This window comes from Perissodus microlepis, chromosome 14 (assembly GCF_051167445.1).
Source record: "Perissodus microlepis isolate ML-2025 ecotype Zambia chromosome 14, ASM5116744v1, whole genome shotgun sequence".
Taxonomy (NCBI): domain Eukaryota; kingdom Metazoa; phylum Chordata; class Actinopteri; order Cichliformes; family Cichlidae; genus Perissodus; species Perissodus microlepis.
In genome coordinates, this window is record NC_140474.1 from 29585160 (window position 1) to 29603391 (window position 18232).

Genomic DNA, 18232 nt, shown 5'->3' on the forward strand with positions numbered 1-18232 from the left:
GCTCCTCAGCAGTCTTTATTTAACCTGATATGTCAAACCCAATTATTGTGGAAGACTGCTCCGACTCTGGAGAAGGAGTTATGCTTTCTGTTTTTTTAAATGAGCAGTAATGATACTTGTAATAAATGTAGCCTTTATGCAGCTCTGGAGGCCTGGATCGCTGAATTGTAAACCGAAAAAAAAAATGGTTTGGAACCGAAAAATGGATTGAAACTGAAAAAAAAAAAAATTGTAAACGAAAAAAAAAAATTACAGTTTCAATTAATTGTTTTTCACTATCATTTTTTTTCCAGTTTCAATACAAGATTTTCAGTACATTTATTTCAGTTACAATATTTTTTTTCGGTTTCAATATTTTTTTCGGTTTCATTTCAAGGTGGCATCGTTCTGACCCCATACAATGAGTGCTAAGAAGATTTCTTTCATTCAATAGAGCAGCAATGGACTACTAAAAACTTTTATCTTGTACAAAAACAAAAATGCTGTTGAAATTGCACTTCTTTTTTATATTGAGGGAAAATTGTTAATGATTTCTTACGATAAATCTTCGATTACGATAAATGCTCCAAGTGTTTTGAATAACTTGCTGTTGTTGTTTTAACTGCAGTGCTTTACGCCGTGGCTCTGGGCCAATCAGGAACACCCCACACGACGTTTTGCGCAACGCGTGACGTAGCACCTAGATAGCGACTTCTAGAGCGTTGTACGGAAATGAGATGATTACCTTTGGTTCCCTGAATTTCACAAACGGCAGAGGACTAAACAGGGATTCAGTGGAAAAGTAAGCTGAAGGTGTCTGACTACAAATCATTTTCAAACAGCTACTAATTCGTACTACTTTATCTAATAAAAGAATAGCGAGCTTACTCGTTAGCCGCCAGGACAACTAGCTCGCTTACTAAGCTATGATAACAACGAGGCTGGGAACGAAACCCGACTCCCTCTTCAGGTTGTTGACTTTTTTCCTCCTTCTTTTTCTGTTCTTACATTATAATTTTATCGAGTGTACGTGGCAGTGTTTTCACAGACACTGTAATTATACAACAAATCTCGGTCAAACGTACAGCTAGCTAGTAAGCTGAATAAAAACAAAACAAAAAGAAGTCATCAAAACTAAGAAGTCACGAGAGCGTACTGCTGGGTGATAAGACAGCTAATGCTAATACGTATCAAAGAGAAAGAGCCACGATTTAAATAGCCGTAAATGCCTTTTTAAGGCTATCATTATCATAATTCAGATTTTCGATGGGACAGCCATCGGTAATGTCTTCGGCTGTCTGTCTGATGTGGTTATAGATGTTACATCCGCACATTTGCGCAGACTGGACGTTTTCCTGGTGATTGATTTGTCACGTTATTTGGTTCTGTGAAAAAACCTGAGGCGTACATGTAGTACAACCTGTTGTTTGGCTAGAAGAAACCGCCCACAACAGGTATGATTGATGTTGTTTTGCAGGTGTTGGAATGCACTGTGTGTCTCACTGGTGCAAAGGGTTTGATTTAACCACAGGGTTTATCTCACACAGATGGCGTCCAGTTAGTAAGGTGCTGTGAATTTGATAGTTGCTTCTGAATACAGCATGCAGATGATAAACACCAAGGCGCACTGATTCACAGATTGTCCTCACTAATGACACCTTTTTCTCTCCCTGTCTGACTCTGTCTGATGTTCAGGTCGCTTTTCCAATGAGGAGAACTCGCCCTTTTGGCCCTGTGCATCACCCTTCCTCGCCATGGCAAAGCTCTATCTGCCTACTTTCCTCTTACTGATTTTTCTGTCCTCCTTCGTCCTCCTGCTGCTCATCCTTCTGACCCCTGTCACCCCCTCACTTCCTTTAGCGCCTGCCTCTGATCCCTCACTTTGGCCGTCACCCTCTTGCAGTCCTGGTCAGTCCTGGGCGGTTCGACTGCACACTGGTCTTGATCACAAGGAAGAAGATGGTGAACACGGTGCCGTGCACATGGATTTCATAGCCAACAAGGTAGAGTACTTCATTCATGCTTTTTCAGATTAGACTTAAGAGCTTGTTATTTGCTGTTGTTATTGTAACCATAATAGGCCATTTCATACACTTGCATTTGAACTTAACACATTCACATTCATTAGCTTTTCATTTCACCAAACCTTTCAGTTGTTTGTTTTTTGCTCCCTGTTTGTATTCTCTTTTTATCCCATGGTCTCTTATCTATGTAGGGATTTGACAGGGTTTGTTTTACAGGTTCACTGTAAAAATGCTTTAGGACCAAACAGTTCTGTGAAGCCTTCTCACTGCGATACTTCCCACAGAACTGCATACTGTTAGATCTTTTACGTTTTCCTTTTCTTCTTTTTTTTCCATTCACACAACTGATTGCATTTCTGAGCAACATATCCAACAGCCAGCCAGCTGTTGGCATAACAACAACAACTAAGCTACAAACACAAGAATGAGTTGGAGGACGCTGTGATTTGGAACATGTGTTTACTGAGTGTCAGGGGTTTCATGATAATGCTGTAGTTGAAAATTAGAGATGTGATTTTGTTCACTTTTAAGATGCATAACATAACATTACAAGTGACTCATTACTTACATGTTAAGTACCGTATACAGAGAGCCGCTAATCTTACACCGAGGCTTCCTGCAGTTCCTGGTGCTGCTCCTGATTACCTCCAAAACCCCACTAACCAATCACACCTACCCACATTAAGAGCACATGCCAGCCTGTTGGAGTTATATTCCAGTAAATCATACCAATAGTGATTCACTTTCATGATTTTCTCATGCTATGTCAGTTAGCACCTGCCAACTTTGACAGTTCCTTCAGTTTGGATATACACACACACACACACACACACACACACACACACACACACACACACACACACACACACACACACACACACACACACACAATTTGGACTTCCTCCAAATGTTATAGGATCTATAAAAAGGTTTCTCTGGACCAGCAGTGCCTTACATTAGTCTTACATGAAGGTGGCCACGTTTAGATGCATTGTCCTAGTTTAATTTTGCAGTCGTCACCTGCGTTCTCTCTTGTCACAGGTAGCGGAGCAGGCTGGGCTGCACAACCATGGCCAGATAGGACACCTGGAAGGCCACTACTTGCTGTGCTCTACAAAGCCCGGTGCTGGGTCTGTAGGACGCATGAAGAGACAAGCTCTCCGGCCTGAGGATGTTTTAGCAGGACACCCTCATGTTATGTGGTACTCTCAGGAGAGAGTGCTCAGCCGCTCAAAGAGATCGATGGCCTTCAACGACCCCAACTACCCCAAACAGTGGCACCTGGTGAGGATGCATATGACTGACTGTCTTTATGATGAAATGTGGCATTAACATTTTTAACTAATTCAGAGACTGACAATCAATTCATATCTTAATTAAAAAGCATTTTTAGCTCTAAATTCTATTTTAACAACTCAATCAGAATGGAATTTAAGCCAGGCAATTTAAGTGTGAATCAATGTAACAATCTGTGTGCGACATGACATTTGGTATTATTTTTAACGGCTATGCCAAATGCTACGGAGCAATATCAGACAGCTTACCAAGGAGAGAGAAGGAAAGTAAATTGTTGCCTAAAGTGAGAATGAAGTGCAAAGTGAAAAGCTAAATACTGCCGCTCAGCTGATTGTAACCTTTGAGCTTGCGCCTCTTTTATAGTTTCCTGATTTATAAGCTTATTACTTTGTTTTTCACAGCTGTCCAATGTGTGGGTACAAAAACATAAAACAGCCATAGTGGATTTCAAAGCTCTGATTGGCTTCACAGAAATGCTTGTTGTACAATAAGACCCATACTGCCAGATACACCACTTCACCTTTTCTCCCTCTGTTCTCTCATTTTGATTTTTGTTCTCGTTTTGATTTACCTTGACATTTCTATTTCCACCTCTTCCTCTCATCCCTTTTTTACTCTGCCTGTTTTTGCAGCACAATGACATCAGTAAGGGCATGGACATCAACGTGACAGGAGTGTGGGAGCGTAACATTACCGGCCAGGGAGTCACAGTGGTGGTTGTTGATGACGGGGTGGAGCACACCCACCGAGATATTCAGCCAAATTATGTAAGTCAAAACTGTCTAAGCAATTTTTTGATTTATTCCTATTGCTTAACAATGGGAACTGGCATGGATTTATTTGTTTTGTAGGGAATCCAGTGTTGAATTACTGTAATCGATACTTTTTTTTTTTTGTCAATTCTGCCAGTGGGCTTTTGTATTATAGTTTAGCAACTGCAGGCCAGACAAGAATCATCTTGCTGTGGAGGAACTACTGTGGCAGATTTAACTTTAAACAGCATGTTGTAGATCAGAGGAAAGTTATAAAGTAGAGAGAATGTCGCTGTCAGCAGTTTTTTTTTGTTTTGTTTTGTTTTTTACAGTGTAGACGGACTTACAGTCCGCACTAGTAGAAAGGTGATCACACAGTGAAGAGAACATTAAAGTGAATTGGATAATAAGAAGTTCTAGTTGTAATAGTTTTCTTGATTGTCTTATTAACGATTCTAGTAATGTTTAAAAACTGATTTTATGTCCTTCTTAGAGTCCAGAAGGCAGCTACGACCTTAACTCAAATGACCCAGACCCCATGCCTCACCCTGACATTCACAGCGACAACCACCACGGTACTCGGTGCGCTGGAGAGATTGCAGCTGTTTCCAACAACAGCTTCTGCGCAGTGGGAGTGGCCTATGGCAGCAAAGTAGCAGGTACAGACCGGAAAATCTTGATTTTTTTTTTTCCGTTGTTAAAATCTGAAGATGACAGAGTTAATTCTGAATTTATCTCATTTGTGACTTGTTGCTTGCTTCTAAGGTATTAGAGTGCTCGATGGCCCGCTGACAGACAGCCTGGAGGCTATAGCCTTTAACAAACACTACCAAGTTAATGACATCTACAGCTGCAGGTCCGACTGTGTTTCCTGTGTAATTAAGCAGTGTTTTAATATGCTGTAATATCATATTAATGAAGGTTCTCATGTTCTTGCTGATGTTGCTCGTTGTGTGTTTTTTAGTTGGGGTCCAGATGATGATGGGCATACTGTGGATGGACCTCATCCTCTGGGCAAGGTGGGATCATCTATTCACAGAACTCTTTGTCCAGCAGAGGGCAGTAAAACACAACAGCTCAGCAGCTTGGACATGTAGAAGACCACTGCAGATTTTAACTTCATGTTTTTGTTGTTTTTTTTGTTTTTATGCTAATGACTTGTTTGTTGTCCCTGCTCCACAGGCAGCTCTGCAGCACGGGGTGATTGCAGGCAGACGAGGATTCGGGAGCATCTTTATAGTTGCCAGCGGTAACGGTGGTCAGTACAACGACAACTGCAACTACGACGGGTACGCCAACTCGATCTACACCATTACAATCGGTAAGAACCGGACATTCTTAGGCGTGCCTGTGCCCGCCCTGTTTCTGCAGGTTTATTTGTGCAGTATGTGTGGCGCATGCAAGTAAATTCTGTGTTTGTTTGATGCAGGAGCGGTCGACGAGAAAGGCAAGATGCCATTCTATGCTGAGGAGTGCGCATCCATGCTGGCCGTCACTTTCAGCAGCGGGAGGGGCTCTTTGAGGAGCATTGTAAGTCTCATCAAACAAAGACAAGTAAAAGAATTAAGTGCATGAATAGCGAGTCAACTTAGTTTAGCTTCATTTAGCTGGGTTAATAGTGGCCATGACAGTGGTTTGACACCTTACATGTTCGGTGAAATTCAGACTAGAGGTGTGTGCGTTCTGAACCAGACAAACAGCTTTAAATCATGTGCATCATGTGTAAAGTAAGCAGCTAGACAGAGATTGACTCAAAGGTGAGTCTTGGCATTCTTCCAAGTGGATGTTAGCACAGTTTGTAGATAACTACAGCATTGCGTGATGCTAAATGTAGCAGAAATTTAAAAGTTTAACTAATATTTGAACTGCAGTCTTTAAAGAAATTTGTGGAGGCAGGCTGTTCTGTATCTCCACTCAAGCACAAAAATTGTTACTCTCTCCAAAGCCTTCTTTCCACTAGCACAGATTTGGCTTTGCTTGACTCTGTTTTTCCATTAGGTGGTAGTAGCAGGAGGCCAGGGTTCCAACTGTTTGCGTTGCATGCAAATGATGTTACGGGACTTCTGTGCTGCTGTGCGGCACCAATGACCACACCCACATTGAGGTGGTGCTAAATTTTAATCAAAAATCACCAAAACAGAGTAAAGTCGAGCCAAGCCGTGTAGGTGGCACTGGAAAGGAGACATAAAGTTGAGTTGTGTCTAGGTGAGCTGTCAACCTCTTGGCCAGCACACACGTGTGAGTGAACAGATGATCGCCAATATAGAAAATCTATATAAAATTTTCAAAAGGGTCGTCTGTTTCTTGCTCTACATGTTTAAAAACTGTTGTGCTGCGTATATTTAACCTTACTGATTAAGCCTGCAGATACCAAACTCCAAGACATGACATGCAGACCAGTATGTTTGAGTTCTCTACTGGAAAGGTCTAAAACTGTAGTGATGGGGACAGCTGTTTGAAAGAGCAGCTCCACATCAAGAGCAACAGGGAGTGTTTTCATCTGAAAACCATGACTAATGTTGACAGGGGTAAGAGCCCATTGAAGCCGCTGACTTGTATTTGCTGTTGTTTGTGCATCACCACGGTAACGCAGTTTGGAGCGGCGGATGTCATCGCCTGAGGGAGAAGAGCTTAGCCAGGAGTGGGCTGTGTGATCCACTGCTGACCACAGTATGGTCACAGGCCAAATGCTGTCCAGACACTGCCTGTTAGTTCAATAGTCTCCAGAAACTTTTACCAAGAACAGCTGCTGTCACCAGCGCGCTGAGTTGGGATTTATTATTGAGTTTATAACATCTGGACAGTCATGAGAAAAAAAAAGTAGTGATATCTTAGAAATTACTTCTAAGCTGTTGGCAGTTTTTGCATCTTGTACTAATGGAGGATTGAAGATATTTTAAGGGCTTCAACTCTCATAAAAATAATGTAAGTCCCAAATAATAGCTGTGACTAATTAAAACATGATGCTCAGTGTTGAAGATGAAGAAATTCAGTTGTTTGAAATAAATACACCATGACTGTTTCTAAAAGACATGTGGGCCTTATAAAACCTCATATATGAGTGAAAAAAGAGCCTCTAATGCTTTGAACAATGATGACCACGGTTTGGCAGCATATTTTGTTTCTCATGTGTCCATCACATACTGACTTTTACATCAGTGTATCTGGGAGATAGCAGCAGTTGTACTGGCAGCATTTGATTGACTGAATGATTACACTTTGCTACCTTCGCTAGGTGTCACCACAAATAGCAGTTATATCGTTGTAGAACAGCGCTTCATTATTCATTACTGGACAACTACAAGGGGCTGCAGTCTGCGTGGCCTTGCCAACAGCTCTAATACCTGTAGTGGATCTTGTAAATAAGGAGGTTGAAAGTTAGAACAAATGATTGGATGTGTAACTATTAGACTCAGGCAATGCATTACCCACTTAAATAGGTGGCGCAAGGATGGCTTCCTTCAAGGAATGATAGTAAGAGACTGGTTGATTATTTTCCTCAAGCACAACTTTCTAGGGGCAAACCGTTCTTTGTTAATGTTGGCTGTGTCATCTTTGATCAGTGGGACTAAACCCAAAATACTCATGAACAGTTTACTGGTTACTTTGTTTTCTGTTCACTGTTGTTATGTTGCACAGCTCGCTGAGCTTAGCACTCTGTTGGATTTGCGTGTTTAAGGTTTAGTTTGTTCTTGTTTTCATCAGCTGAGAAATATTAGTTGCTGTTCATGCTTTTATCTCATCTTTGGACTATTGTAATTTACTCTTCGTCTGCCTCAGTAAAACCTCCTTGGATCATCTATATCTTCCACAGATTGCTGCTGGTAGGCTTACCAGATCCCCCAACGTTGCTCATTTCACACAGCTGCTGATCTCAATGCACTCACTCCCTATTAAATTTAGAATTCAATGCAAAGTTCACCTTTAGCACCTAAATATATCAGTGAACCTTTGCAGCTATGTGTCACCAGTAGGACTCTCAGATGTTCTGATTGGGGTTTGTGTCCAGCCATAAAAATTCCTCATTTAAAAAGCTAACTGGGCCTTAGTATTTTATTTTGTCTTATCGTCTGTTTTGTTTTTAATTGTCTGTGTTTGATGTGAACCACATTGTGATTTTCATCTTAAAAGGTGCTATATAAATGAAACGTTCTTAATAAATTACTTATTGTGGATCAGGAGACACTGCACATTGGTGGCATTTTAACACAGTGCAACAGCACAGAAGACCAAAATACATCATCTTCTTACTAGCTAAACAGAGAGTGTATTGAAAATCATACTGCAATACCACCCACATCCAATCATAATTGCCTTTTTAAAAACATTTTTGAGACCCAGTACATGTACAGCACTGCGCTGTATTTGATGTCCATGAGCAAACAGCAAAAGATCAACAGCTGGGAATAACTGTTGATCTTTTGCTGTTTGCTCAAGGAGGTGTCTGGATTGTCTGTGTATACACATTTTAATGTATTCCTCCCTGTGGTTTTGTTCGTTTAACCTCATTTATTTTACTTTTTTTAATCCTAATGTGGCTCTTAAATTCTTCTCTGGGTGTTCCCAGTGTCAAATTGTACTCCAATAACTGCACATACAGAGGGCTGAACTCTGGTTACATTCGTTCAAATGGGTCAAGATGGCTTTTTAAAAGGGTTTGAGGGTTTGATAACAGTTTATATTCAGACTCCTGACAGTTTTTACTGCTGTGACACTGTTTATACTGTGCACAGTTTCTCCAAACTATCCTTCCAACACTCAGCCCATCTGTGTGGTTCTTCAGGTGACTTCGGACTGGTCCATGCAGGGGGGCACAGGTTGTACCGAGGGCCACACCGGTACGTCTGCTGCAGCACCCCTGGCAGCAGGAATGGTGGCACTCATGCTGCAGGTCCGGCCCTGCCTCACCTGGAGGGATATCCAGCACATCATCACCTTCACTGCCACCAAGGTAAGCCTGATGAAATTCAGAAACTTGGTTATTACAGTACACACACACACACACACACACACACACACACACACACACACACACACTGTGCTCAGGTAAACTTCTCTCTTAGGGGCTACTATATTTTATCTTTGTTTGGATATTGAATTTATGGCATTAATCTTTCGTGCCTTCTTCTCTGTGCTCTTGGGTTGAAAATGTATATCCGCGTTTGAAGCCTCTTTCTACTAACATTTGCATTATTTGGTGTAATGTAATTGTCGAGTATCTTTTTGAGTAAAGCCCTTGTGTGTTCTGTTGTTCAGCCAATCAGGTCACAATACCAGCTGTTCACAGAATGATTCAAAATGACATGTTAAAACCTGAAAGGTGAAAATGGGATGCAAAGTAAACTAAATGTAGGATCTGACACAATTTAGCTCACAGTTCTAACAGTGTTTTGAAATCTTCCCTTAATCTTTTTTTCAGCAGTGTTTTGCTTCAGTGGATAAAACTCAAGAGTTATTGGCTTATAAAAATTTGTGAGTCTTCATCGCTGACATATACAGGGAGTGCAGAATTATTAGGCAAATGAGTATTTTGTCCACATCATCCTCTTCATGCATGTTGTCTTACTCCAAGCTGTATAGGCTCGAAAGCCTACTACCAATTAAGCATATTAGGTGATGTGCATCTCTGTAATGAGAAGGGGTGTGGTCTAATGACATCAACACCCTGTATCAGGTGTGCATAATTATTAGGCAACGTCCTTTCCTTTGGCAAAATGGGTCAAAAGAAGGACTTGACAGGCTCAGAAAAGTCAAAAATAGTGAGATATCTTGCAGAGGGATGCAGCAGTCTCAAAATTGCAAAGCTTCTGAAGCGTGATCATCGAACAATCAAGCGTTTCATTCAAAATAGTCAACAGGGTCGCAAGAAGCGTGTGGAAAAACCAAGGCGCAAAATAACTGCCCATGAACTGACAAAAGTCAAGCGTGCAGCTGCCAAGATGCCACTTGCCACCAGTTTGGCCATATTTCAGAGCTGCAACATCACTGGAGTGCCCAAAAGCACAAGGTGTGCAATACTCAGAGACATGGCCAAGGTAAGAAAGGCTGAAAGACGACCACCACTGAACAAGACACACAAGCTGAAACGTCAAGACTGGGCCAAGAAATATCTCAAGACTGATTTTTCTAAGGTTTTATGGACTGATGAAATGAGAGTGAGTCTTGATGGGCCAGATGGATGGGCCCGTGGCTGGATTGGTAAAGGGCAGAGAGCTCCAGTCCGACTCAGACGCCAGCAAGGTGGAGGTGGAGTACTGGTTTGGGCTGGTATCATCAAAGATGAGCTTGTGGGGCCTTTTCGGGTTGAGGATGGAGTCAAGCTCAACTCCCAGTCCTACTGCCAGTTTCTGGAAGACACCGTCTTCAAGCAGTGGAAGAAGTCTGCATCCTTCAAGAAAAACATGATTTTCATGCAGGACAATGCTCCATCACACGCGTCCAAGTACTCCACAGCGTGGCTGGCAAGAAAGGGTATAAAAGAAGAAAAACTAATGACATGGCCTCCTTGTTCACCTGATCTGAACCCCATTGAGAACCTGTGGTCCATCATCAAATGTGAGATTTACAAGGAGGGAAAACAGTACACCTCTCTGAACAGTGTCTGGGAGGCTGTGGTTGCTGCTGCACGCAATGTTGATGGTGAACAGATCAAAACACTGACAGAATCCATGGATGGCAGGCTTTTGAGTGTCCTTGCAAAGAAAGGTGGCTATATTGGTCGCTGATTTGTTTTTGTTTTGTTTTTGAATGTCAGAAATGTATATTTGTGAATGTGGAGATGTTATATTGGTTTCACTGGTAAAAATAAATAATTGAAATGGGTATATATTTGTTTTTTGTTGAGTTGCCTAATAATTATGCACAGTAATAGTCACCTGCACACACAGATATCCCCCTAAAATAGCTAAAACTAAAAACAAACTAAAAACTACTTCCAAAAACATTCAGCTTTGATATTAATGAGTTTTTTGGGTTCATTGAGAACATGGTTGTTGTTCAATAATAAAATTATTCCTCAAAAATACAACTTGCCTAATAATTCTGCACTCCCTGTAGAGTGCAGTAAAAACAGACAAGCGGGAGAAAGTGGTGATTTCAGTAACATGCAGCTACGGCCCAGCCAACCAGGAATCAAACAGAGAACTCGGCTGATTAGTCCCTGTGTTAAGTCTTCTCAGCACCTGGCTGTCGAGCTCCACAAGTTATTTTTATTATTAAGGAATTGTGTGTAGATTGTCAGGATATGGTGACAATTTTTTTTATTTTAATTTTTTTCGTAGACGTGGAAAGTCCTGCTAATTTTTCTGCACTTCCGATATCGTCAGCGTGTGATGTTGAATGCATTTTGATACATATGAAGCCTCATCTACCCCCATTATTGCTAGTTACTCTTCCAGTAATCATAAATAGTAAAGCAATGCTTCGAGTGTTATGAAGGCCAGATAAAGAATCAGCTTTTATATGGATGGGTAAGCCCTGTCCAAACTTACTGCTGCTATATTTACATAGTTACAGGCAGCAGCCAGTTTATATGAGACTCAGAGAGCCAGCCTTTGTCCAGGGGTAACAAAATTTGCCTAAGAGCTAGGGCTGCCACGATTAGTCGACTAGTCACGATTACGTCGACTATCAAAATCGTCGACGACTGATTTAATAGTCGATGCGTCGTTTGAAGCTTTGTAAGATCCCAAAAGACGCAAGAATTAGTAGGATTTAAGAGTGTAATAACGGACTGAAACAGAAGATGGCAGCACTGCATGTACAAGGATGCCAGCTGCCGTTAAACCCCGAAGAAGAAGAAGTATCTCTGTCCCAGAATTCATAGCACAGCCCAGCTCAGTTTCCAACAATGGCGGCAGCTAGTTAGTTTTAATATTACTCTTTCTGGGTCACAAAATAAACGTTTAACATATTTTCAGGCAAGAATGTAGCTGTGTAAACCTCAAATATCTGCTCAGCTTATCAAGACACCACATATTTTCAAAAGCGCTCCGACGTTTTCGGAGCTCGATAGCTAGCCGGGGGCAAAGCTCACTAGAGCGGTGAGAACACCGGACTCCTGGCAAATCGTTTTCAAACCCACCGCCGTCTTTCGCTACTCAGGTTAAACATATATAAGTCACTGAGATAACTTAAAAATGTTATTGTTTGGCTTTTTTTTTTGTATTTTATTTGTTCTTGAGTAAATCGGTTTGGCTGAGATTAAAGTTATCGTTTTTACACAGCTGAATAAACATCAAGCAGACAACTGATCATCAGAAGTGTGAGATGCTCCAGAATTTACTCCAGTGTCCTGTTATATTTTAGATAGCAAGGAGTTTATTAAACTTCACCAAGACAATCTGCAAATTTCATTAAAATTTAATAAACTATCATCTTGTCTTTATTTTTAGTTAGCACATACCTTAAACACTTAAAGCTGTAAGCTAATGATAGTTATATAAGAGCAGATGCTGCTGGTGCAAAAAGCTGTACGTTTTAAGTCCAATGGATGATGATCTGATTAGTCGACTAATCACAAAAATAATCGGTGACTAGTTGACTATCAAAATAATCGTTTGTGGCAGCCCTACTAAGAGCAAAGCTGGCTCATTAACGTGCCAGATCTGATGTATCTCATTTCCCAATACTCCTGGAAGTGGTCTCTGTTGTTTATTTTGTCATTTCTGTTGCTCAATTAAAGCATAAACTCAATCTTGGCTGTGTTTGTTTTGACAGTGCGACAGTAGTGCCGACTGGAAGGTGAACGGAGCAGGATTTCATCACAGCCACCAGCACGGCTTCGGTCTGCTCAACGCGTGGAGGCTCGTCAATGCCGCCAAGGTTCACACATACGCACGTAGAGACACAGCCACTGCTCTCAATAAAGATGTCCACTCCAGGTTAGGCTGAAGATGTCTCTGGTTTCTGTTTCAGGTGTGGGAGTCAGTGCCATTCCTCTTGTCCTATCAGAGCTCTGTAATAAAGGAGGAAACCCCCATTGTGATCTATCCCGATGAGCTCGTCCTTACCTGGGAAGGTAACCCTGCCTCAGTGTCTACTCTTCTCTCTCAGCTCTGTACTGGACATTTACTTGTCAAGTTTACACACTGCACTCATGTAGTTAACTCCGTCTGCCCCTCCCTCTCTGCCTGCCTGCTCCTCAGACAGGCTGCCTGTCCATATTTGGTAATGTTCTCTTTGTTTGTGAGTTCCCTTGGCGAAATTTTTTTTCCAGATTTCTTTGCAGGTTTTTTTCCATTTTCTTCAATTTTTTTCTGATATAACTACTTTAACATTTCTCACTCTTCATTTTGTTCCTTCATCACTTCTTACCGCTCTGAATCTCTCACATTCAGCTATCTGTGTATGTAATCTCTCCCTTGTACAGTTTTTTCGCATATGGTGACCTCATTCTAGCAGAAACATTTCCTTCTCCCTCATCTCCTCCTCTCCTCCCTCGATCTGTATCTTCCCTCTTTTATGGGCTTGTTGATTTCAGGAATACAGCCAGATGTGTGTGCGTCTGTGTGTGTGCGCACAAAGAGCTGCTGACAGTTAAAGAGGTGCTGTACTCCACATTTTCTCCTTTAAGCGTCGTTTCAGTCAGTATTGGTTGGGGTTCTTTTTTCTTCACCACTGACACTGTTCAGACCTGCCCGTCACACTACTCGGGGTTTGTTGTGGTAGTTTCTATGTGTTTTGGCTGACTCACTAACACGCCCCCTTTTCAAAATTTCTTCTTCCCATGTGAACATTTTCTCCACTTGTAAGCGCACACTGCAACGTGCTCTGACCTGTTCATGGCCAGTCACATCAGGTTTCATCAGCCCAGCTCAGGGCGAGTGGGTGACGTTAGTTTACAGACAACTTGAGTTTGACTTTTCTGAGGGAGAGACGATGTGTGGGAGCTCGCAGTCTCATGTTCCTGTGAAGAATAGAGGTTTTAGGTTGCTGCGAGGTGAAGGAACGCCAGTGAGTTAGTTGTAAAAGAGAAACATGATGGTAAAAGCTCACAGCTGCTGCGTCATCACATTCTAACCCAGAGCAGTCATTTAGCAGAGTTGGTTTGTGTGGTATACTCAAACCTGTCATCTCAGACAAAAGTTTGGATTGAAAAAAAAAGTTTCAACAATCTTACATCATTTTTATAGCTCTACACTGAATTTATTTAGCTTGGCCTAAAGCTCATGACCAGCCCAATGACAAAGATATAAAAAAAACCCATCATCTGCTTATTTAGAAAAGCATGCAGTCTTTTATCCCAGGATACATCTTTATCTTCATGCGTCTTCCCTTCTTGAGCTATGAGCACAGGTCAGCAGCGTGCTGTTTGGAGTTTATTACGCACTCACCCCCGCACCCTGTTTATTGAATGCATATCAGGTTTCCTTAAAATTTCTAGTGAAAACCACTGCCAGACCAGTGCATTCATGGAAAATCTTCCAAAATCTGAAGTTGATTTGAACTCTGAGCTGTCATTTCCCCTCTACAGTTGCTTTCTTTTCCTTCTTACTTTCCTCTTCTCCATGTGTCTCCTTGTCCTTGCTGCCCCTCCCGATCATTCCCTTTTTCTCTACATCTGTCCCATGCCTCTCCATCTTACCGTCCACACCTCTGTTTACACGTCTCCTCTCTCCTTGGGCCCTCTGCGTCCTTCCCTGCCCCGAGGATGTGTTCAGCCCTACATGGTCAGATAGAGCCATGGCCCATTAGCACTCAGAGCCCAGGAAATACCAAGAAATTACCAGACACTCGCACTGGGAGGGCAAGAGGTGGTCAGGAAGACTCACTGATAACAGATTCACGTTTGAGGGAAGATTGAAATTTTAGAGTGGTTTTTATTGATTTGCTCTGTTTTAAAGTCTCTCCAGATTAGGACTGGTTTCATTCATTAGCTAAACTCTAATTGTTTGTAAAGGAAATGTTATTTGCTTTGTCATAACGGCAGCAAAGAAGTTTTACTGAAATAAAGTTTTGTAAATAATAGGACGAGTAGAAAATTGAATTCTTATCACCGTCGTATTGTGAAGCAGCACTTAAAATGAAGCTAATGAGCCCTGAAATAGAAACTTAAACATGCATTCAGAATGATTTCAAGCATATTCACATACTCTTCATTATTTACCAGGTTAGAATAAAGGGTCAAAATGCCAAACATACAAACAGTGTGAGCCGCTCTGTCTCCTCTCCATCAGTCTCTGCTGCCGACCTGAGACAGTCTGGAATGGAGACCCTGGAGCATGTGGCCGTGACCGTGACAGTCATCCACCCTTGCCGTGGCAACGTGGAGTTCGTGTTGATCTGCCCCAGCGGTATGACATCAGTCATCGGGGCTCGCCGTGCCATCGACAGGTAGTTTCTGTCTTTGAGCTTTGTAAAACAACACTTTACGGAAAATGGTAATTGTAAAACGTACTCACGTTTAAGGTTTCTAATGTATCTCAAGATTGCACTGAAAATTGTTTGTGCTGCAGTCTAATGTAGCTGTGTGTGTTTTGTGCTCATAGAGATAATGCAGGCTACCAGGACTGGACTTTCTCCACTGTGCGCTGCTGGGGGGAGAGAGCCCAGGGCCTCTACACCCTCAAGATCTCTGACCACAGTGAGTTTCTGCCGTTCTTACAGCTAGACTTGTTTGGGTTTTTAAATTTTTTTTTATTTGTTTGGCTCTTCATCATGACCTCCTCACTCCACTTTTTCTGTAGAAGATGAATCTTCTGTCCAGTGTGCCGCTGTGGGAGTGCTGAAGGAGAGGAAGTTGACTCTGTATGGTTCATCTATGATGTTCAGCGAGGTCAAGGAAAGACAGAGGCAAGAACCGATACACAGTCGGCATAACACTTGGGCAGATGTTAGGAGTGAACCTGTGATTTTTTATGAAGATGTTCTGTGAGTTTGATGGGCTGTGCATCGATTGACAGGCTGGTGGAGGAGGCAATGACTGGGAAGTATCTGCACAGCAACTTCTCTCTGCCCTGCCCTCCAGGTCTGGACCTGCCTCCAGAAATCACCAAGCCCTTCACGTCCAACAACCTCAAGGTAAACAGCGCGGCGTTTACGTTGCACACTCAGACAAGCCGCGTCATGGTTACCATGCTGTTGCCCACTGTGTGCTTCAGTCTTTTGAGTTCTTTGCGGACTGTGTTCATTTTCTCCCTGGGGAGGTGATGTGTGTTTGTTGTTGTTTTTTAACATGTTTCTTGTACAACTTTCATGGTTTTAACCATCAATCAGGGAAGTGTTTATCATAAAGTCTCCAGCGATTAAATATATCCTCAGGCCTTCATCTTTCTTATTTAGTTAAGATGTGCATAACTTAACTTAGCAGTAGGATGGTGGACATGTGAGAGGGTAACTAAAATCTGAGAGCCCCTGGACAGAAGGGTATAAAACAAATCAAGTATTGATTAATTAACCCTTCAGCTAACCTTTAGGTGTGTGTGCTCCTTCTCCTTTTCCATTCTTTATCAGCTCCCTTCCTTTGCACTTTACCAGCACATTCAGCCATCACTGATTGACTCTTCCTGTGGTGATTTACATTCCTTGTTTCTATAACCTGTGTCCTCCTCCTCTTCCAGTTCATGCTGTTGCTTGGCTGTTTTGCTCTCTTCTGGTCCCTCTACTACACATTGGAGGTTATGATGGCCCACGTAGACTTCAGGGTCCTTCTCTGCTTGCCCAGGAGACAGGGTGGTCACAGGAGGGGGCGACAAGGGAAAGGAGTGGAGGAGGCACTGATTGGGGATGAGGACGGGGAGGATGAGGAGCAGGACTCAGGGGTGGAGTTGCAGGCTGTGCTGGACTCTGATGTCAAAGAGCCGCTTGCCAGTGGGGAATGGCTGGCAACATAGCACTGAGCCAGATTAAGGGCTAAAACCATCACACTGTTAGTCCTTATAGGACCTCTCAGGCTTACACCTTCATTTTGCCACTCGCCAACTTAGCCTTCCACACTCAGCTTCCAGCAGTGGTGTTGGAGGGTCAAACCAGTGCACTCTTGTCCTTCTTTGCATTCCCCTTAAGAGTGGCCTTCAGTGTGCTTGTGCTGCACGCAAAGGTGTGTGGCTTGTGCACACCCCCTTAATAAAGGTGATCACATTTTTTTTCTGCGATCTCTTTAGACATGGAAGAAAAATTTGGTACGAAGGTTAAAATTCCTGTAAAGTAAGTTAATGCACAGGTCTGGTATGACCATCAGATGGACTTAACAGGGTTCCTGGTTTAATTACATGTGTGAAAGTGTTCATTTGCTCATATATGTTTAAAATGTAACCTCAAAGAAGAGCTTGATAGGATACAATACACCTGTGGAAGGAAGAACTGAGATGTGCACTTAAAAAAAACAAAAAACAAAACAGGTGTGTGTGTGTGTGTGTCCGTGTGTGTGTGTGTCCGTGTGTGTGTGTGTCCGTGTGTGTGTGTGTCCGTGTGTGTGTCCTGAGCGATTGTGCTTGTGATATGCAAGGTCTTCCATGGAAAAAGTGACCTATGGTAAAATGTGAAGCTTCAAGTGGGTACTGTATTTCAATAAAAAGATTGCTTTTTGAGGGAATTCCTTTATGCATTTATTTTTTTAAGCCTGGTGTTGTTTTCTGTGGCTTATCAATCTACTACTGATAATTTACAAATAAAAAAAACAAATACAAACTTGAAATGGGATTTTTGCATTGTGGGATTTGCAAATCAATTTTTTAATAAAGTATAATATATAGACAATGTGTGCCTGCTGTACAGATGTACTATGCTGATGGTGTTTTTACAGTGCTTTTTTTTAAAGACTATTAAAGAAGTATAATTTTTTTAATGTAAACAGTGTTTGGAGTGATATTGAAAACCATTACTGTGCAAGTCACAGGCAAGTTCAGTGATAATAAACAATGCTTGATTAAGTTTTCTCTTTGACTGATTTTTGTACTTTTAAAATAGTTTTAAAACGAAGTTCACACAAGCACCCACCTCCAGTAAGTCACCTGTATAAATTAATCTGGCATGGTAAATGTATGTGTTGAGTGGTTTTACACATTTTTTTAATCGAATATGTCATTTGAATTGAGTAACTGACTACATTTCAAGGTAATCTGAAACAATCCTGGGTATGGTTACAGAGGTTTTTAAAGTCTATTATGGTAACAGTTGCAACATTAACTTGCACTAACTGGCACTGAACACAAACAATAGCATGGATACAAAATAAAGCAA

General features: G+C 41.8%; 1 protein-coding gene across 3 annotated transcripts; it reads left to right on the plus strand.

Annotated features, from left to right (window-relative positions):
* Positions 1 to 654: 654 nt before the first annotated feature.
* Positions 655 to 17922, plus strand: pcsk7 (proprotein convertase subtilisin/kexin type 7). 3 transcript variants are annotated; one of them, XM_084950332.1, is made up of 17 exons: positions 655 to 949; positions 1675 to 1982; positions 3045 to 3287; positions 3932 to 4066; positions 4545 to 4710; positions 4817 to 4907; positions 5016 to 5070; positions 5234 to 5372; positions 5481 to 5581; positions 8835 to 9002; positions 12770 to 12874; positions 12968 to 13070; positions 15229 to 15385; positions 15541 to 15635; positions 15739 to 15844; positions 15955 to 16072; positions 16612 to 17922. In XM_084950332.1, the coding sequence occupies exons 2-17, from the start codon at positions 1734 to 1736 to the stop codon at positions 16882 to 16884; spliced, it is 2304 nt and encodes a 767-aa protein (XP_084806458.1). In that variant the 5' UTR covers positions 655 to 949; positions 1675 to 1733; the 3' UTR covers positions 16885 to 17922. The 3 variants fall into 3 exon arrangements, with proteins under 3 accessions (XP_084806458.1, XP_084806460.1, XP_084806459.1); XM_084950334.1 differs by having other exon boundaries at positions 655 to 792; XM_084950333.1 differs by having other exon boundaries at positions 655 to 781.
* The last annotated feature ends 310 nt before the right edge of the window (positions 17923 to 18232 follow it).